Source organism: Apostichopus japonicus, chromosome 11, assembly GCF_037975245.1.
Source record: "Apostichopus japonicus isolate 1M-3 chromosome 11, ASM3797524v1, whole genome shotgun sequence".
NCBI lineage: Eukaryota > Metazoa > Echinodermata > Holothuroidea > Aspidochirotida > Stichopodidae > Apostichopus > Apostichopus japonicus.
This window is the reverse complement of record NC_092571.1, coordinates 18,498,018-18,520,737: the sequence shown is the minus strand read 5'-3', so window position 1 is coordinate 18,520,737 and position 22,720 is coordinate 18,498,018. Positions and strand designations below refer to the sequence as shown.

Below are 22,720 nucleotides of genomic sequence, written 5' to 3'. Positions count from 1 at the left end.
CATCCCTCCCTGCCCCAACTCCATCTGTAGGCCACCCCTCCCTGCCCCAATTACATCTGTAGGTCTTCCTTCCCTGTACCAATTCCATCTGTAGGCCACCCCTCCCTGCCCCAATTACATCTGTAGGTCATCCCTCCCTGTCCCACCTTAATTTGTAGGTCGTCCTTCCCTGTACCAATTTCACCTGTAGGCATCCCTCCCTCCCCAGTTCCATCTGTAGGCCACCCCTCCCTGTCCCAATTACATCTGTAGGTCATTCCTCCCTGCCCCACTTTCCTTAAAAGTACTTTGGAGAGCATAAAGCAAGTATACAAGTCTCACAGCAATGCATTACATGAAATTTGTTATGATTGTATTTATCAATAACATGCTCATTTTTGTGATACACTTTAACCTGGCATCAAAGCACATGGTCACACACTCATCTCTCATCACTCAATTAGAAATTATACCATTAAAATATTGCACAAAACTTGTAAAAAGCAGGAACAATTTCTGAAGAAATTGAAACTTTAGCAAACTTTCAAGGGTCTTGCCTTCAAATACTTAAAAAGAAACACATGATACAAGAATACATCTTACAGAGAAATTATGCAGTGTGCAAAAGTGTACAAAACAAGATAAAGATAATTGCAAATATGTGATATTTGACCATTGAGAAACCAGAATAACAAATCAGCTGCATAAACATACTAACAGAAAGCATATTATCAGCAAGCTTTCTTTATATTCCTGATCTAGATCATCTATCATCCACACTGCCTTTGCAGGGAAATACATTTCCACTGTACTGACATAACAATAAAGTTGCTTGTTAAATGGCAGTCCTGTCCCCCAATAAAACTTACTTTGTACACCACCCTCATTTATTTGTGAACCTATTTACATAACATCACTTATTTAACATGTTTTGTACTGAAATGTTAACTAATTACAAATCAACCACTGCAGTTATGCACAACAATTATTAATGCCATGGACTTTAACATTTTACATGGATTTTGTTGTACAGAATTTGCTGCAGGTGTCACAGTTGCTCTGCAGTATAGCCTCTCTTTAGTTCATACCATCTTTGATCTGTAAGTTAAAGATGAAGTCCCAGACATTCCACAGTTGCTGTGCAGTATGGCTTCTCTTTAATTCATACATCTTTGATCTGTAAGATAAAGATGAAGTCATTCCACAGTTGCTGTGCAGTATGGCCTCTCTTTGCTTCATTCATCTTTGATCTGTAAGATGATGATGATGAAGTCCTAGTCATTCCACAATTGCTGTGCAGTATGGCCTCTCTTTACTTCATTCATCTTTGATCTGTAAGATAAAGATGAAGCACTAGTCATTCACATGTTCCAACAGCAATCTGAAAGAAACTTGTCAATTGTTCACCATTTCTTATGACATCAGTGTAACATGCTGGAGACTAGATGCCCATGACAAAGAAAGTTGCCTTTGGTTGCCTTGTGTATAGTACATTCTTACTAATATAACATTTGATCCCAGATGATCAAGCAATTATTATATCCTAGTAAATCAAGCTATAAGTCTTATAAGAGGAAAGAGCAAATTCTATCAAATGTAGTCGTAGCTGACAAAAGTATTTGACAATTAATAGTTTGATTATCTTTTAAACCCTTTCCCTTTAATAATCTCTTTCTTTGGTGGAGCACAGTGGATGCCCCATTCAGGATGTTCTCTCTTCCATAAAAGTAATCAAATGTGGTTAACTTATTGTTTACTCACTGTAGACCTGGTATCTGCATTGATTCCTGATTCAAGTTTGATTTTCTTCTGGAAGTGATCATTTTCCAGCTCATCCTCAGGACCTAGCTGCCTCTCAGTGCTCATCTTGAGAGCTTTACGCTCCAGCATCTTTTCAATCACCTCAAAGAGGATGTTTTCCTTGACAAACTCATTGTCAACAAGGTTCACCAGGTAGTAAGTGTCATGAAAATAATCAATAATTTGCCTGGACTTGGATCCCTCATCGTAAAGCTCTCCCCAGTGATTGGTCCACAGGCCAAATGCTTCATCCTGTACAGAATTGAAGTGTCATTGTAAACATATCATATATAATACATGGAACTGTCATTGCAGACATATAATATATAATCTAATGGAAGTGTCATTGGAGACATATATAATTTAATGGAAGTGTCATTACATGCATATCATATATAATCTAATGGAAGTGTCACTGGAGACATCATAGATAATATATAATATAATGGAAGTGTCATTACATACATATCATATATAATATATAATCTGATGGAAGTGTCATTGCATACATAATAAATAATATATAATGTAATGGAAGTGTCACTGGAGACATCATAGATAATATATAATATAATGGAAGTGTCATTACATACATATCATATATAATATATAATCTAATGGAAGTGTCGTTACATACATATCATATATAAAATATAATCTAATGGAAGTGTCATTACATACATCATAAATAATATATAATCTAATGGAAGTGTCATTACATACATATCATGTATAATATTTAATCTAATTGAAGTGTTGTTGCATACATATCATATATAATATTTAATCTAATGGAAGTGTCATTGCATACATATCATATATAATATTTAATCTAATGGAAGTGTCATTGCATACATATCACATGTAATATATGTTCTAATGGAAGTGTAATTGGAGACATATGAAACCCAAATCAAAAGCTAATGGAAGCATAATTGACTTACAAGATAAGACAGCTTCGTGTGCATTAGAATGTGCTACGACTTACCTTCCAGTACATAAAACTAATTGGATCCACTACTGTAGGTTGCCAGATCTCAGCACCAGGAAACACTCCCCAAGTTACTGCAATTGGTTTCAGTCTGTCTGCATTAGTGATGTCATCCTTTCCCTATTGTAGAAATCATTAAAGGTTGATTTTTGGCAGAATTAAGAAAATCTTAATGTGACAGTTAGAGGAGAAAACCTGTAGTCAAGTTAATATAGCTACTCTAGCCTTTTTAAGATATTTATTTTCAAAATTAATCTCTGGAATGATGAGGTCAGCTACTCGGTGCAGGCCAACATGTTAAAAGGATTGTCTGGTGGCCCAAAGAAGTTACCTTAAAAAATGAGAAATAATTTTCTAAATATGTTGTCAAAGTATGAGAACGCTAATGTTGCGTTTGACAGAGAAACGATTTTTTAATCGTTAAGGATAGACATTTCAAATATGATTTGAACAGTACAGAACGTGACGTCAGCTATGCTAATGCAGATTGCGACATAACCCACCCTCCGTACAGTACCTATACGGTAATCACAACAAAAACCGCGTTTGTATACAGATAAATTTCTTCCTTAATTTCCGGTGAAATTTCTTAGAAATAAGTTATGTTTTCAAAAACTCCTTAAGCCGCCATGTAGTAGATCGGTGGTTCTGTGGTCTTTGTGTAACACAAGGTAAATTTTAACAGCAGACTCTTCATTGTTTAGGCTACACATCGCGCTATCCAGCTCCAACGCGAAGAATGTTGGCATGTACTGTAGGCTATACTCTAACGTTGACAATCGGACAGTTCTGCAAAGCCTAAGCTTCTCAGTGCTACATTCTGCTCTGACAACGATTCCAATAAATTTCTTCCATAATTTCTGGTGAAATTTCTTATAAATTAGATATGATTTAAAAAACTCCTTAAGCCGCCATATATGTAGTAGATCGGTGGTTTCGTGGTCTTTGTGTAACAAGATAAGTTTTAACAGCAGACTCTTCGATGTTTATAGATCGCGCTATCCAGCTCCAGCGCGAAGAATGTTCGCATGTGTAAGCTACTCTAACGTTTACGATCGGACAATTCTGCGATTCCGCCAAGTTTCATCTTTCGGTGTTACGAATACTTTTCAAGTTTCCTTTTACTGTTAATTTGATCCGTGAATTTTATTTCAGCGATTTCGAAGAACAGTTTATGAACTGTGGTTTGAGTGTGAGTGTACTATGTGCAACGCTATACAAGGACACCAACTGGGCATCATAGGATATACGTTCACGAGTATGTACGTTGTATATATTAGGCAATCCAATGTGCTTATACATGAGAGTTTATTTGCTGCGGAAATGGGAGTGCTAACTTCAAGTCGCCTGTTTTGCCTAATTGCAAGCACTACGTCAATCACCAAATTGAAGCGTTCGAACAAACGGTACTTTTGGTGAGAAACTGGTGAATTTAAAAACCAGATTTCTACAAGAAGAAAACGTCGAATGGGGACAATTTTAACATGGTTAGAGAGAGAAAAATAATAAATACAAGGACAATGTATCAAAATCTTCCACCAGACAATTCCTTTAACCTTAGTCCATTATTTTATAATTTCAAATTACTCAAACAAAACATGTTCTTTTAACTTCATATCAACAACACAGTACTACGATTGGATAATCTTCAACACCATTTGTCTTTGGCAGATTTATTATGCATTGCAAATATCCTTGGGTGTTGAGTTCTCTGTTGCATCTGAGGAAGTGTGCCAGACTAAACGGTTCAGTCACTTCAATTGTTTACAGGATCATTTCTCGAACAGAAAAGTGGTATGGAAATACAACCTGCACTGGTAGTAGTGCATTCTAGCAGTTTGTGCCTAACAGCAACTTGCTATACCACTCAATATATATCACTCCTAACTAATAATATCATATTTCCTAGAAAAGGAAGGCTCAAGTCAACTAGTGACTGCTTGCCTGCCTGAGCCTTTACAAAGCATCTGAACGGTTTGTTTTTGGCTTTCCATCCTTGATCTATTTATTACCAGCAATGAATCAAACATTAAAGATATTGCTAACTATGTTTACAAAGCTTAGGAATGAAAATACTTTACACTTTGATATAAATTGTTTCAAACTCTCCAATACAGAAAATAACTTCTCTCTGTAAGATGACTTTTGATTTGAAACATCACATATTAAGTACCAGATTCTGTGTGTGATGGTGTGTTCAAACATAACATTTTAAGTACCATATTCTGGTATTTCCCACATGTGTGTGATGGTGTGTTCAAATATAACATTTTAAGTACCAGATTCTGGTATTTCCCACATGTGTGTGATGGTGTGTTCAAACATAACATTTTAAGTACCAGATTCTGGTATTTCCCACATGTGTGTGATGGTGTGTTCAAACATAATATTTTAAGTACCAGATTCTGGTATTTCCACACATGTGTGTGAGGGTGCAGTCAAGATCAACAATAGAGGGACATTGATGATGGTAGTTTGTCTACTATCCAAGTATTCTTACCGTGTGGTTTATCACATGATAGTTTACGCGTGGGTAGTCTTGTAAAACTTCTAACAGAGCGGCAACATTTTCTCGAGACGTGAAGAACTCTAGGTATGCCTGTTTAAGATAACACATGAAAGCATGTTTAAGCCCTTCAAACCTCTTCCAATGATGTCCTCATATGTTTACAATATGTTGTGACTTAATATGACATTGCCATGTTACTAAAATCTATTATGAAATGAAATTTCCTGAGGTTAACATAGTAAGTATATCTACTTTAGCCAGTACTAGAAGGAGATGATTCACACCATTAAAGAGACTAAGTACAACAACTGGCTGATGCTCAGTGTTACACTAAAACAACTAACTCCCACAGATCATGAAGTGTAGTCACAGCAACAGTTATCTGCACATCTTATCAAGTATCTATGGCTCAGTAAGTTGACAATGATCACATTGTTGAAGCAACTAATGAGGGCAAACCTCATAATCATCATACAGTATTAGGGACTGAAAAAAAACACTTTCAGTAGAGGAAGGACTGGAAATTAGATTAACACTGACGATATTTAATCTCTTTCTACCATTTAACTAGCCAACAATCCACGATATCAAGTGCTAACAAAGTGGGATTTGCTTAATCTGATGGTATTTTCATACAAAAGACAGATGTCTACTACATGGAGTCCCTTGTGTGTACTAGATTCAGGATTGTAGGCTGTTCATGTTCTTGTTGAAATGAGAAATGATCACAACCAAGTTAATTACCTTTTGATATACATATCCTCCAGGTGGACCCCATCCTAGGAGGGGATCACTGGAAGGACTGCCATTGGTATGTGGTTGGGAGTTGATGGTTAGCACCCCACGTCTGTTGACTGAAATCAACATGTCCAATAAAACAGAGGTCTCTGTTCCCACCAGTGTCTCATTCCAAGGAAGCTGTTTGACCTGCAATATTAAAATACACAACCATCAGTATCTCTCTTGTTACATATTGGGGCAGCCTGGGAAAATGGAAATGGGAAGATTAGAATATAATAAAAGTACTTTTCCATTTAAAAGGAACAAGTAAACCCATCCCAGATCTGATGTTTATGGAATGCTGAGACTAGCTCAGCATTCTATACATCAAATCTGTTTTAACCAAGACCCATGGGCAGAGTGGTTATGACTTTTGCAAATGATTTTCATATAATTTCTTGGTAAAAGTGAAGAAATAAGCAAAGAATGCCATTGAATGTGGTGCCCAAGAGGTTGGGTAGTTTTTGGGTAACCATTTAACCTCACTACTTAAATCAAAGGAATTAATAAAAGCACATGGTGAGGAGAACCTTTAAAAATTGGAGAACTAGTAAAAGAAGGCTCTTAGACATGTCCATGTTTTAGCTATGCAAGATCATCATGAGATTCTTTAGCCATCATTTTCAGATCATCAACTAATAAGTATAGTAATTTGGTAAGCCAGCCACCACAAAAAGTTCAGTCACCACTGTTCCATCACTATTGGGTAAAGCCTTACCACCTAAGAAGGTAAATCACTCCCATTAGGGTAGCCTACCACCACAGTACGTTATTCACTCACCACTATATATCAATTAGGGTAGCCTACTACCACAGTACGTAATGCACTCACCAATATATATCAATTAGGGTAGTCTACCACCACAGTACGTAATTCACTCACCACTATATATCTCTTAGGGTAGCCTACCACCACGGTACGTAATTCACTCACCACTATATATCAATTAGGGTAGCCTACTACCACAGTACGTAATGCACTCACCAATATATATCAATTAGGGTAGTCTACCACCACAGTACGTAATTCACTCACCACTATATATCTCTTAGGGTAGCCTACCACCACAGTACGTAATTCACTCACCAATATATATCAATTAGGGTAGTCTACCACCACAGTACGTAATTCACTCACCACTATATATCTCTTAGGGTAGCCTACCACCACGGTACGTAATTCACTCACCACTATATATCAATTAGGGTAGCCTACCACCACAGTACGTAATTCACTCACCACTATGTATCTATTAGGGTAGCCTACCACCACAGTACGTAATTCACTCACCACTATATATAAATAAGGGTAGCCTACCACCACAGTATGTAATTCACTCACCACTGTATATCTATTAGGGTAGCCTACCACCACAGAACGTAATTCACTCACCACTATATATCTATTAGGGTAGCCTACCACCACAGTACGTAATTCACTCACCACTATATATCTCTTAGGGTAGCCTACCACCACAGTACGTAATTCACTCACCACTATATATCTATTAGGGTAGCCTACCACCACAGTACGTAATTCACTCACCACTATATATCTATTAGGGTAGCCTACCACCACAGTATGTAATTCACTCACCACTATATATCTATTAGGGTAGCCTACCACCACAGTACGTAATTCACTCACCACTATATATCTATTAGGTAAATTCCTACTACAGAAGGTAGTTCACTCACCACTGTTCCATATCTATTAGCTTCACCAGACAAGTAGCATGTGAAGACCTCAAAGACATCTTCTGGGCAAGTCAATTCCTCTCCCCACATCTTAAGCTGTTCTTGTTTAGGAGCTTTGCATTTCAGGTAGAAGAGATGATAATCATTTAACTCTCCAAAAGCAGGAGATGATGAGTCGCCCCATCGGCCGTTGGGGAAGTCATCCCACTCTTGAGTTCTAGTAATAGAAGCATAAATGGACAGACATGAAACTTAAGGACCACACCTATACAGTTACAAATACACATATATCAATGAGGTGATGAAAACAAAGTTATGAAAACACATACCAAATACATTTCTCTTTGTGCCTCTCTATACCATGCCCAAAATGCTTATACCAATGTGGTTTTCATTGTGTATAAGTAGATGATAACATAAAGTTATAAAAACACATACCAATTACATGTCTCTTTGTGCCTCTTTATACAATGCCCAAAATGCTCATACAAATGTGGTTCTCATTGTGTATAAGTAGATGATAACATAAAGTTACGAAAACACATACCAATTACATTCTCTTTGTGCCTCTCTACACCATGCCCAAAATGCATATACCAATGTGGTTTTCATTGTGTATAAGTAGATGATAACATAAAGTTACGAAAACACATACCAATTACATTTCTCTTTGTGCCTCTCTACACCATGCCCAAAATGCTTATACCAATGTGGTTTTCATTGTGTATAAGTAGATGGTAACATCAAGTTATAAAAACACATACCAATTACATTTCTCTTTGTGCCTCTTTATACCATGCCCAAATATGCAGTTATTAGATGATAATATAAAGCTATGAAAACACCAATGAGTTTGTCTTACCTTCTCCTTGTGTCTCTTTAGGATAAAGGTTCATATTACACTTGTTTCTCAAAATGGTAGTATTTGACTTCACAGAAGTCAACTGATTTGTAATATACCTGAAACTGGTATCCATACCTATAGACATAGCTCTTTGGCCTTGACCCCCAAAAGATTGGTCTGACATCTTCTTTCCTCATGTGATTGGCTGTCATTTTCCAGGGTAGAGGTCTGCGAGGTTCAGACATCCAGAGTCCTAACCTCTTTAAAATCTGTTTGGTAGCAACCTCACGATTCAGGGTATAGACATGGAGTCCGTACACTTCACCACTGTAACCAAACATAGCCAACATGAAAATAAAGCATGAAATCATTGTGACCTTATCAGAAGATATCCAAACTAGAAACCACCAATCAGGATGATTGAGGAAAACAAATTTGTAAATATGAAACTGTAAAGAAGCTTTTCAAAAAAAACCTGGAGTGAGGTGGTCTTTATCCATCGTGCATTTATGCAAATATTAGGATTGAAAAAGTGATATAGTTAATGTTTTTGCAATCATTTGTTCTCTCTTAAATAAATTGCAAGTTTGATTTAACATACCTATTTTTGTTAATAATTTTAATCACCTAAATAGACTTCCAATTACTACAGTTGGATTTGAGATAACTTAAGAAAGAGAACAGCTTTTCATCTAAGCTCTTTAAATATCAAGTAGCGAAGTACTTCCGATAAAAATGTATTACCAAGCCACCAAGAGGCATCAAGGTTAGTACTTGTAACCATAACAAGCTGGTACCTCTTATAGATGTAAATGCTGGCTATCAAGTAAAATAGTGTTTAAATTGGTACCTATTGCTAGATGCAACAAGAATATTGCAATTACAATAGTGTGTACACTGGTTCCTATTGCTAGATGCAAGTAGAGTGTTGTTACTTGTATACTAGAGGCACTCCTTACCATATGCCCCAAAGCTCAGCTTCAAGCTAACAAGCAACCATTCCTGCCAGACAAGACAAGTCTAAATATTTTCACCAAATCAGGGGTAATTAATATCTTGTCACCCAGACAGTTTTCATATAAGTTTTAAACACATCTTAACAACCATTTAAACTTTCAGCATGTTTGGATGAAACTATAGACAGGTGATACAGGTGGTACTATAAAGGGATTTGAGTGAAAAATATCATTCCAAACATCCAATCAAAAAGAAGATTTAAGAATTTCCTCCAAAATATATACTGGAATGAAAAGTAGTTTGGAACATTGAAAATACCTCTCTCAAAGTTGCAGTGCAGTGTCAATGGTAAAGTTTCTATCTGACATTTGTCTGTTCGGGCTTTGTAATGTAAAAGTTTCTACTTCTAATCTACAGATTGAATGGTATAATTCAATTCAACAAATGAGTCATTAACAAGAAAACAAAATCTGTAGTAAATACCTTTTGAATAGCTTTTGCATCACCTTTACTGCTTGTTCTATTCCATAATTTCTGATTGCTACGTCATTATCTTTTATCGGCTCAATCACGTCAAGTATCTCTTGCGGTACTTCCAACTTGGACAATTGAACAAGATTGCGAAGAGAATGGTACCCCTGTAAACAAACAAGCAATGTAATGATCAGCTGGACCAAACTATACAAAATATGTCACACATTATTTAATCCACAGACTTCAGACAATGTCAGACTTGCATAATAATTCTCTTCATTTCACCTCATGCCTACCTCATCCACAGACTTCAGACAATTTGTGACTAATAATTCTCTTCATTTCACCTCATGCCTACCTCATCCACAGACTTCAGACAATTTGTGACTAATAATTCTCTTCATTTCACCTCATGCCTACCTCATCCACAGACTTCAGACAATCTGTGACTAATAATTCTCTTCATTTCACCTCATGCCTACCTCATCCACAGACTTCAGACAATTTGTGACTAATAATTCCCTTCATTTCACCTCATGCCTACCTCATCCACAGACTTCAGACAATTTGTGACTAATAATTCCCTTCATTTCACCTCATGCCTACCTCATCCACAGACTTCAGACAATTTGTGACTAATAATTCTCTTCATTTCACCTCATGCCTACCTTATCCACAGACTTCAGACAATTTGTGACTAATAATTCTCTTCATTTCACCTCATGCCTACCTCATCCACAGACTTCAGACAATGTGCGACTAATAATTCCCTTCATTTCACCTCATGCCTACCTCATTGTTACTTAACTTACTTTGTGTAATCACCTTTGACTATAGGATTGAGGAAGGTACGTAAAAACTTATTTGTTCTGTTCATCAAACCACATGAGAAACAAATACCAAAAAGGTTTTTGGTTTTCTGTACTTCAAACAGATCCCTCATCTACATATGATATGCACAAAAGAAAACAATTTCTGAAATTAATTAACCTGAATAGGCATTATGCCAGGGATTATTGGAATTGTTATCCCAATTCGTCGGCAGTCTCTCTGGAAGCTTAAAAAGTCCTCAGCTTCAAAGAATAATTGTGTAATAATGAGATCAGCTCCTGCATCAACCTTGGCTTTAAGATACATCAAGTCTTCTTCATAGCTTGCTGCATCAGGATGACCCTTAGGGTAACCTATACAACAACAAAATACAGAAATAACAAATGTCAACCAGAGATACTGTCTTAAAAAGGAATTCAAAATAACAGTCTACATATTCTTTCCTTTCTATTAACGTTGTTCACGAGGTGATGTCCTCAAGTGAGATTTTACCTATAAAACATTCATTGGTAGGGTACTGTATATTTGTTTCTATTAAGATATAGGGATCATCAAAGAATGGATGGAGAATCTCACCAGAATATCCTAAATTATTTGCAGAACTTTATGATGAACCTTATCTGTAATGCATGGAAAGATAGTCCTAATATGGCAAAATAAAATATTAAGGTTTTAACTATAAGAGAAAAGTCAATTATTAAGCCCCTTTGGCATTGCAACATACAGTATCTCTGGACTTGGCTGTTTATTTTATGAAACTGCTTAGCAGTTTGCTAAGACGATGACCTAAAGTAATATGTCCCATGTGCTCATTCGGATTTTAACGGTAGGGAACTTTTGTTCCAATGGATGGCAAAATGCTTCTGTAATATCCCAACTTATTTACAATTAAATTGCACATTTTCTGTTATGCATAAAAGGTACTCTCAATACAGCCAAGGAAATAGAGTATAGGGTCACTTTCAGCACCAAAACATATCTCTGCTTCTTGAAGACAAAATGGTTTAGTGTGGAGTTCATGAACCAGGATAATTTTGTTATGTAGTCCATAAGCAATTATTCATTAAATGTGTTTACAAGAGACATGTATGCAACTCTGTGGATTGCTTTTTGTTAAAGTGACGAGGCCTACTTGTTTATAATGAAAGAATATCCAGTATATTCCCAAACCTGTGTGAAATATTATCTTCTGTACATTTTGGAAGAGGTACAGGTTAGGGTTAGACAGTCATCCCACAGTTATGTATGGTAAGATATATGACAATATTCATGGAATCTTCTCTGAACTTACCAGCAACACAGATTGTGAATAAGTCACCAAATTCTTCTCTGATGTGTTTCACTAAATCTAACGCATAATTGAATCCACCTGGTGTTGGTTTCCAAGCAATGTTACCAGGGACATCTGGAAGAAAGAAGATATTAATATCATCATAACAGCAAACTTTTTACCATTTTATTCACATTACAACATGAACGTGTGAGCCACCCACTCAGCAGTTATTCTAGCAAACAACTTTTTTCTCTTACCATTATTTTTTAAAGTATCACTTTGTCATATCTGCCAAAATGACATACTGTATACATACATACATACTGTATGTTAGGCCTTTCAAGCCAACCTGTTCAGACTGTTCTTAATTATGGTAACACTTCATAAGTTTGGTCACCTTGACAGTACACATTGCTGAATCAGGAGTAGTCAACTACTAGATGTGGCTTGGTCCTGTAGAAAATAGCAACTGCCTTGGCTCTATGTCTTGGCTCCATAAGCCTTAACAGGCTTGGCTCCATACACATTGACAGTATTCTAATCGCCTCAGCTCTAAATGCTCAGTACATGTTGAAATTCATACTCTTTTGTTCACACATTTTTGAAACGTCAGTTGCCCTGATCTCAGAATACATACATTCCATTAATTTAATAGTATTAACTAGAAAATGAAACAGTTCTGATGCCTTAACATATGCATAGTGTGGTAAGCCATACATGTTAAAGCAGCATTTTGCGTCCTTTTCTATGGTTTTTCTCAACCTCACTGATTCCATGATGCCATAACAACATACATAACTACTGTAGCTTACTGTATCTATTCAAATCTTACTTCAAATGGTGGTATAAAAGTCGAAAAATTTACAACTTTCAACTTTGTTTTTCTCCAAGGTATTTTCTGTTGGGATCCAAATAAACCTCGCACATAATATGAATATTTAAAATCTACGAACGTCATTGGCCAATACGTAATACAACACCATGATTGATTTGTGTAGATTGTCTATGGCAGTTGTAGCAGGGAGCTGTTTGAGTCCAGCTCACTGGTTGTACCAAGTTACCAACTCGACATTTTGAATCTATTTTAGCAACGGCTCATAATTAAACCTGCATCTCTGATTGGTTGAATTCAAACTAGTGGGTTGGGGGAACTGTATGCGATTAATATGAAATGTCCTTCATTACTCGCCAATGAATGTTTTGGGCAGGGAAAAAACCTGGCTAATATCTTAGTTTGCTGTTTTGTGATTGATATATGTAAAAAACTTGATGGACTTTTCAAAAAAGTGGAAAACGGTGACAAAACGCAAAATGCTGCTTTAATATTCATGAACTTGAACACACCAAAACAAAGAGGATTATCTATTGACTGATGTGGCAACATATAAAGAAGGTTACCAGGAATTAGTTGTTATGGTGACAAAGTCTTTTAAGTGACATAGTATAACAAGAGCCCAAGGAAAATAAATGCATTGAATATATCAGTCATTCCAATGCTAAAACAACAGCACAGTGGCAATATCCAAACTTGGGTCAGAAAAATGTCCCAAAATTGGCCCAGCAAAATGTTGGGCCCAAAAAAATTAGGCCCACATGTACCAGCTATTAACCAACAACTGTACTCCAAGTTTGGATACAATCCAATAGAAGGTTGTGGAGTTACTGAAATTTTAAAATTTTGGACCCTCCGAAAAGTATTGCACCTTAATAATGGTCCCAAAAATATTTGGCCCAATTAAAACTGAATTCAAATTGATTTGCCAAGCAAACATTGAACCCCAAAAAATGTGGGCCCAAATGGTCCCGAAAGTATACGGCCCCACAAATTCGGGCCCAAAGAATGCGTCCCAATATGCATTGGAGGTGGAATCAATTTGATCAGTGGTTAAAAGTAAATGATCAAGGTGAGTGTTAGCGTATAATGATGCATCCTGACTGTACATGAGGAGGAGAGATCAATGGGCACACTTGTATAAGTAATGAATATGCATGAGCTTCAAATTATTAATTTACTACAAGGGTATGCATAAATGAAAAGGGCAAATATTTTACGTACAAGTTTAATCTCTTACTCCTTTAATCTACTGGGATAACCAAAATTTTGTAATGCAATTTGGAAAAGAATAAATTCATGCACAGTGTGATACATACAAGTTTTAGTCTTGTCAAACAGATAATAAACTGAACTTTTTGGTTCTTTCCTGAAAGGTACAATGTCACAAATTCTATGTCACAAACTTTTCTGATTTTCAAGAAACACACCACTATATAATCACAAGCAAAACATTTCCAGTTTTATCATGAAATACAGCTTGATCACATAGAGGGATATATGCATGGTTTATGTGCACAGGTTACACCTAATAGCCATCCTGCCCAAACATCATGGAATAAACCATGACCAGAAAGTGTATAAGAAATGATTATATGCCACTTCTGGTCAGTTTCTGTAATAGTAAGTTTAATGTCTCTTCATTTGCTTCCACTTATTAACCAATGTCGATGGAAACACAGCTCAGTAGTTAGCACTTGTTCTAAAATAATGCTTCGATTTGGAAGTTTACAGAGTGCAATCTGTGTTGCAATGATGTTTAATGATGGGTGGCAGAAGGGGATTGAGCATTACTGAACAGAATAGTTTACAGTAAGTTTAGTTTTAGAGCCCTTTTTTGAGACTAAAGAAAATAGTCAGCAGCACTGGTAGGGTAGGAGTCTTTATGAAAATCTCCAGCAATCTAGTCTACTGCCCTCATCACATAATTGCTGTCATATGTTGTTGCACATTGTAGATAATCTTTTGACTGCAAACTTGTGTTAGTCTCTAGTATATATCTACAGCCTCTCAAAAATGGTCAAAAAGATAGCTGAAACATCAAAGATGTACTTTGACCCACTTCTATGAATTATATCACTCATTCACTGAAATTCTAAAGAAAGATATAATCCTTGCATCAATTGAGGTATATTTCTCCTTGCTTTGTGCATTCTTACTCTAGCTTTTAAACAGGTAGGAATCTCATGCTGGTGGAGTCTGATCAACCATCAATGACATCACATAGGTGAAGGATTAACTAAAACACTTAGCAAACTCAAAGAAAATCAAGAACAAAAATTCTTAGCATCATGAAAACTATTGTATACCATCATATCACAAAGAGGTTAGGCTAAAAATACCTGGAGGAATTGATAACAACTTTTATGATGGCTTAATTAAATAGCAAGTTTCTATAAATGCTCACCTCCACGCAGGGCAAGTATATTTCTGATGCCTCCATCCTTTACTCTATTCAAATGACTGTTCACAGCTTCTTTTGAATTATTAACACAAGTCATATGAAGCATTGTCTCTAGTCCACAATAATTAACTGCTGCTTTGGCTATTTCAATTGAGCTTGTTTCTGTGTGTCCAGCAGGATTTCCTTTGGGATGCCAAGTTATATCACAAAACAAAGGTTTTCCTTCAAACATCCTGTCAAGCCTGAAAACAAATAAATATTTTGAGATCAAAAAAATCATAATTTTTATTGCATCTTACATGCAAGTTAGAGTTAGTGACATTGTCTGACTATAACTGCACGTAATACATTATGCACCCAGTATATACTCCAACTAAAACGAATGACAATTGCGTTACACATAACGAATGACAATATGTTGTACACACTAGAAAAATGCGTTGACTAAAACGAATGACAGTAATGACAGCACAGACATTGCTTCAACCGGATATCACAGTTCAGACTTCGTGGGTATCTAGATCTAGTAAAGTACGGACAAGATAAAAATGCACCTTATAGTAAGCGAAATTGTAAGTCTGATTTTAAAAAGTAAATTTAACGTCATTTTTTCCGATATTAATTGTTACAAACTAACAATACTATAATCTTGAAACGGCTTCAGTTATCTTTCTATATAAATCTACAGAGGTAAAAAGCACAGCACTCAAGCACATTCTCACACAAAAACTTTCCCTGTGGTTTCTATCCGTAAATTACACCAAAACCCTGCAACCACGTTATATGCGATTTTCCTCAAATCATTTTTGCGCGGAAAACCAATAACCGCATTTACTCCACTCCGTTCATCATTCTATCTCTTCTCAATACTGTCCTTCGTTGTCATTCGTTGTCATTCGGTGTCATTCGCAAATGATAATTAACCCTGTACAAAGTCAATTGTCATTCGATCATTCGTTTTAGTTTGTCCCCTATTTTTTTCACGAAATGTGTTCACCACGTATTTTGCAACCTCTTCCCCACATTTCCACTATCAAGCAACAAACTCACTTTGATTATTCAATTTGAAGAAGAACAGACTCACCTTGCTAGCAAATTGACAGCACCACTAGGGGTCCTTGGAGGGAAAAATTCCAGAGAGAACCACTGATCCCCAGAAGCTATCCGACTTTGGATTTTGTCTTTAAGGGTTAGACTGCAATTAGTAGGAGACTGGCTACGTGATGAGCAAGTGCTCGGGGCATTACTAAAGTTGCCATAGCAGCCATTAGTCTGCTTTGGAAGCACACAGTTCTGCTCGTACAGATCCAGGGTTGTATACATATTTCCTATCTTTCTTCAGTGAAATTTGTCACTATATGCAGTTTTCTCTTAGAACATTTCTGTAAAATGAAAATACATCACATGTAGGCACCCTGGGAAGTGAAGAAGGAATGCATTGCAAGAGATGTGATCTTACTATTTCATACAAAATAAATTGCTTTTTGTCATCAATATTTAAGAAGATTGCTGGAAAATTCAACAGGGAACACAATGTTTCTTGACAAATTAAGTATGTAAACAGCCTGTTTGCCATCTGTATGAATTAGAAGCAAAATGAAACAATCAATTTCCATGATGCACAAAAACACTGTCAGTTTCCATTAACTTGGCTCAATGTAAATTAACAATATTCTAAAATTGATTTGTCAAACAACTAGCCAAACATCCAATGTTTAGCTAACAATACATTGGGAAAAAGTGGTGCTTTGTAACAAGAAATATTAATGTAAGGCTAGACTAATCTGGATCAAGTCATTACTTCTAGTTAGGCCTATGGATACCTGAAACAGTAACTATGCATAGAAACAGATTAATCCATTGCGACCGTATCATGACTTAAAGCAATGTGAGCACAAATATCCACTTCAGTTTATGTTGCAATATATACAGATATACGAGTTACGACGCAGCAGACGACAAAATAACTTAGGAGCCGATCGACAGTTTCTTTATCACCGAAGGGAAACTTTCACTTATTCAGATATTTTCAACAGACTCAAATTTTCATGTACGTACTTCACTTAAACGAATGCCTAAATAAATGGATGATCGACTTCAGTTAAAAAAACACTGTCTAATATTTCCTCTATGTTACGGGCAATCATTCTTAAATAACGATAAATATGTACCCGTTTGTAACAGCACGTGTAGCCCGTCCGCTCTGGTCGGTTACTGCAGTTGAAAGAGAGAGATACACTGAACGTTCGAGCCATTTAAAATGTCGCAACAATTTGTAGTACTGAATATTCAGCATTTCTTACTGACCAATCGCGGTTGAGAATTGCTATACGGTATCTGGTTTTCACGCGTGGAAAATTCCAGATCAGCTAATCATGCCTCTATTGTACGGCGTTCTTAGCGTAACTTTCCTTGTGACCATAGTTTAATGTTTCTGTACTTTTAAGGATGGTTACTATGGAAACTAATTAATCGTTAATAACACCATAGTCAAATCAATGGAAATTCATTGCTTAGCAATATGTACAAGTTGGGTTCTGTTTTAAGATAGTGGAGCATAATCGAAACAATGAATGTGATTGACCTGTCAAGGTAATCATTACCTCCACTATGATACGAGGCTCCGTGATAAACAGTTAAAGCCGTGGGTGCTGTTTCAGCTACGTGATAAACAACGGTGTCCCATTTCGTTTGTGCTATATTGTATGATTTTGGTGTCATTGTTATCCCAACATGTTAAGTTGTAAGGGGGGGGGGGGGGAGCCTTTGCACATACTGCATGTGACGGTTCCTCTCAATCTCATAGTCCGACGATTAATTTGCAAGGGTCGTACGTCGGCCTGCGCAGGCGCCTGCCAACTAAATTCCTTGACTATATGATCCAGTCTATTTGAAACACAGTTAAGGTGATGAAATATCCCTTCCAACCCCTGAGCCCTCCCACAACTCACATCCTCCCTCTCCCCATCTCATAGAAAACCCAATTTTTCACTGCACGGGAAAGACTGCGGGTTGCGAACTGTTGCAAAGTGCACTTTGGGACATTCTTACACTGATTTTTAACTGACGCGGTTTCTTGCAACTGTTATGGCCATTAAACGCCCTCTCCAGAAAGGTTATTATGATAATTAATATAATAATAAAAACAATGGACAGTCCAACGTACGTTTGTTATTATGCATATATGCACTTTGTGGTTTGAATGGCTTAGCTCTCTCATTGTAAATCTTCCTTTAACCTTTCATGTAATATCATGCAGTGGAATCTCACAGTCGCGGCCTTGCCTTGTAACCAAATCTACACAAGGTTACCAACTCACTGACATCTCCCTTGTTATAAAATTTGCTATTCTGCATTGAACGTAAACATGCTCAACAAACTGAAAATCCATTTCAAAAGTTCCAGTAGTCATAAATGCGTATAGGAAAACTTTGGGAAACGCTGACAATAGTTTCTTATCTGCACGGGTAAGTCTGATTTGGGTCGCGATCCTAAACTACGGTAGCCTGTATGATATGTGACCATCTATAATGCTAGCTTGTCAGCCAGGTAGTCGTCTGCGGGTGAATCTATTCATTCCTAATGGGTGATATTATTGTCGCCCGTGATCTACATAACGGTCTCTGCTTGGGCTGTTGATGTACCGGCTATTCTACAGGCAGACAAGTGTTATGAATGATGCATGTGATTGGACCTACATTTGTCTGGCAAAAGGATTTCCTTCATTGATTACTTTTGGGGGGAATCATAATTATCATGCATAGTGCACCAATGTGTTGTGTCATTCGACTGGAGGCATCAATATCAACTACCGCTCACGATGCATGAGGTGTCCGACGATTGGAAGATATCGAAATGAGAGAGGGGAAGTGTAAGGGAAAGAGAATTTCCAGTTGTGTATGTTCTTCTCAATTCTGTCCTAGAACTTAAAATCAGTACGGTATGTTCCCGTTATATATATTAATTTAATTAAGTCAATCGACGTTCTCCGTTTATGCTCGAATCAAAACGCGCACATGGGCCGTAACATTGCGAGGGACGGGGATTCCCAATAGCTTTTAGACCAAACATTTCTGATAGGCCTCACGTTTCATAAACATTAAAAAGATTTGTTTAAAATTTTACCCGGGCTGCCCTAAACCAAGCCTGCATCGCTGCCCGCGGTAGATACGTATTTAGACCACCGCATTGTTTAAAGGGTGTGAAGACTCGCGCACAAAGAAACGTCTCATGACGGTAATCTGACCTAGTTTCGACTGAGGTGTAACAGAAGTGTTAGACACCACCATCGATCCCAGAAAATACACACACAGCTTGCTAACGTCGGTAATTAGACACTAGTGTACTGTCACTACGGTCAATACCCACAACAGTGTTCATAGCAGAAATGGTCATCTCAGCAGGGAATTGTTATGGAACTCCCTGATCTCAGGTCCAGATAAAAGATAACAAGGGTATCACGTTTCATTACTGTCTGCATTTTGTAGCAATTAGAAAAAACTTCACTTGCAAGCAACGGAAAGTTAACTTTTTCACAGGGCGGGCACGGGGTTTGGGGCGAGTCTTGAATGCCTTTAACCACTGATGTGCAAGTGTTGTATAGACCCCAACTTTAGCACGCTATCATGGAAAAGTTTCTTGAGATTACATAATCGACCTGCCTTGGTCATATAATCTCTGTTTTACCAATTCGTCTGCAACGCCTGCCACATATTTTTTCTTGTATGAGGGCCTACTTGTGAACGTTGTATGATTAACTACACTGTAGACATGAACATATTTCCAGTGTTTACAGAGATTACGTAATCGACCTGCCTTGGTCGTATAATGATCTGTTTTACCAATTCGTCTGCAACGCCTGCCACATATTTTTTCTTGTATGAGGGCCTACTTGTGAACGCTGTATGATTAACTACACTGTAGACATGAACATATTTCCAGTGTTTACACAAAGAGCCTCATGGTGTTAAGAAGCTATGCAGGCTAATTGTAGAGCCTGAGGTTGATTTACAACCGTGGCATGTCGATTATGTAATCACAAAATTTTCCTAGCTATAGTGCGCTTTAATTGTAGCCAATGAAGCAGATCTTTAAGCTTAATTAACAAAATGCTGCATCTTCAAGTCAAACCACACCCTTATCGCATTTGGTACGGTAAAGATATGAATTTCAAGTTTGGTGATGCTTTGGTCATGTATTTGGCAACAGCTGAGTGAATAATGTCATCACGACAATTCAGCTGTAAATGTGTTTTCTTGATTATTTTTTAACTCAAGTATTCACAGGGGTAAATAATATTTCTTAAAATAATTGCATTTTGATGGAATTCTAAGTTAACGCATCAACGCAAACTTTCCAGTGTGTCACACTGTAAGGATACATCAAGAGGAAGATTTTATCAAGAAAGTGCATGAACACTTGAAGTAAATTGGCCGTGATGACATCACACTACCGTGATCTAAGAACAAGATGCTGAGATTGGTTTTTCGAATAACACAGAAATAAAATATTCTACATTTGTTTTGGTTTAAGCTTAGGCAATATAGGTCCAGCAGCAGGCCTGTCTGGAAAAAAAATATTCGCTCGTCTGCGGTTGTTTGTTTAGTTCAGTCCTCTTGTCTTGCAGCTGTATGCAGTGAGCTGCACAACTGATATGCATATTGTCTTCCATATACTTTAGTATGTGACACCACTGTCTAACAGGTCTAATGCTGGTTGAAATTGACTGTGTTCCCTCCTGACCCGTTCCCCCCACTGGCTCAGCTGCCCCTGACTACACCATGCCATAGACCAGGGATGCTACTGCTTTTTACAGTTCATAGATAAACTGCTAACATTATTCAAGTTTATAAAGGTTCAGAATAATTGAGATTATAACAAATATTATCCAAAATACCAGACTTCAGTCTAGGGATGGTAGTCATAAACTTTCAGTTCCTCTAGCATATATGTAAAACTTGTAAGCACCGCTCACTGAGATATCAGTTTATATGGTACATAAGTATGTCAAGCTTGTAAGCACAGCTCACTGAGATATCAGTTTATAAGATACAAGATATACCTACAACCAGGCCTACATGCTCATTTAAGCGTACCGTAAATAAAAACCATCCCACTTGAGAACTCACAACACTGTAAATTCATGGAGGTCATAATGGTGTCCTGTGAAATTCATTTGTGACTGAATATGTACATATATAGAAACGATAAAAAAATATTGAAAAACTGCTTTCTTATGCCAGGAAATACTGATACAGACAAACTTTTCAGAGTTGAATGTCTTGATGAATTGAGCAGTGCATGTACTGGGAATAACAGCAAATGTTATGGATGACATTCCAATTATTGAACCCAGAAAGCACAAGATGGACACCATACATTGAAAGTGTTGTAGAAACAGTAAGAAACATGCTCGATGGAGGTCAGAGCTATTTGAAGTTTATATAGGATTGGTTAAAAAGAAACAGTCAAAGAGACAGGCAAAGGTCAAGTATTCACTTCAGCTGTTGTCAATAATAACGATTGAACGACATACCGATGTTCACTCATTTATACAACTGTGATTCTAAGGAATATCACAATTCTAGTGTGGCCAATGACCTATTTGAAGTATGTACTGTATTACACACCTGTTATTTAGTAATAAGTTTCAAATTCATTAAAACAGCAATCGAATGACACAGAATAGACCCAACTTATGTGGCTCAGCCAACATAGGTGACCCTATGGTACAGTAGGGACATGTGAAGCATGTATAAACTCATTGCTAATTCGTTATAAAAAAAAATTAAATTTGTTATAATGAATTTCTAATTTAAGAGTAAAATTCTCACAAGAGGGCAAACCACAAGTGCTACTCTCATCACAAATTCAATTTAATGAATAATTTAAGGGCTACATAACAATTTTAAAATTCCCATCTCTATTCATGAAACACTGCACTGAATAAAATACCATTTGTACTCCTACCATATGACTACAGTCATCATTGTAACTATATATCGTAACTTTGTATTAAGCCTGCACATATTTTGAAAAAAAAACTTGTCATACCTATTATAACTATAAAAGTTTTAAGTCAATGCATGCTTCCCCTGGGAGTTATAGCAAAGGTCACTTTCAAATGTGATCTTTCACCTCTGATGTTGCCCTTAGTTATTTTCGTAAACACATGTTTTGATAGTACTTGACACTTGTGAAGGTTTTCACTTGATTTGACCTTTGATCTTTGGTTCTGAGAGTCTGCAAGACACTTGTTCACATCATGGGCCACCAACTTTGAAGACAATTGGCCCAGTCGTTTAGGACACTAGCCTTTGACCTTAGTTTATACTTTGGTAACCAAGTT

At 36.9% G+C, this 22,720-nt stretch overlaps 1 protein-coding gene and 1 long non-coding RNA gene across 4 annotated transcripts; one reads left to right on the top strand and one right to left on the bottom strand.

The window, feature by feature from the left end:
* Nucleotides 1-335: 335 nt before the first annotated feature.
* Nucleotides 336-17,676, bottom strand: LOC139975676 (methylenetetrahydrofolate reductase (NADPH)-like). 3 transcript variants are annotated; one of them, XM_071983784.1, is made up of 13 exons: nt 17,544-17,676; nt 16,457-16,754; nt 15,376-15,614; nt 12,155-12,268; nt 11,023-11,216; nt 10,042-10,196; nt 8,737-8,928; nt 7,758-7,974; nt 6,024-6,206; nt 5,271-5,369; nt 2,768-2,890; nt 1,741-2,031; nt 336-1,311 (listed from the first exon to the last, which is right to left on the bottom strand). In XM_071983784.1, the coding sequence occupies exons 2-13, from the start codon at nt 16,693-16,695 to the stop codon at nt 1,297-1,299; spliced, it is 2,061 nt and encodes a 686-aa protein (XP_071839885.1). In that variant the 5' UTR covers nt 16,696-16,754; nt 17,544-17,676; the 3' UTR covers nt 336-1,296. The 3 variants fall into 3 exon arrangements, with proteins under 3 accessions (XP_071839885.1, XP_071839883.1, XP_071839884.1); XM_071983782.1 differs by having other exon boundaries at nt 336-1,077; XM_071983783.1 differs by having other exon boundaries at nt 336-1,077; nt 16,457-16,787; nt 17,544-17,616.
* A 132-nt stretch (nt 17,677-17,808) lies between these two features.
* Nucleotides 17,809-22,142, top strand: LOC139975679 (uncharacterized). The gene is made up of 2 exons (XR_011795828.1): nt 17,809-21,365; nt 21,421-22,142. It is a non-coding gene; the product is annotated as an uncharacterized lncRNA (long non-coding RNA).
* Nucleotides 22,143-22,720: the final 578 nt, after the last annotated feature.

Bases quoted from the DNA above. Each gene is read 5' to 3' on its own strand.
- LOC139975676 (XM_071983782.1), bottom strand. From the start codon at position 16,695: ATGTATACAACCCTGGATCTGTACGAGCAGAACTGTGTGCTTCCAAAG. The intron at 11,217-12,154 runs GTAAGTTCAGAG...GTTGTTGTATAG, and splicing joins ATTCACAATCTGTGTTGCTG to GTTACCCTAAGGGTCATCCT. The intron at 10,197-11,022 runs GTTAATTAATTT...GTTTGTTTACAG, and splicing joins CTGGCATAATGCCTATTCAG to GGGTACCATTCTCTTCGCAA.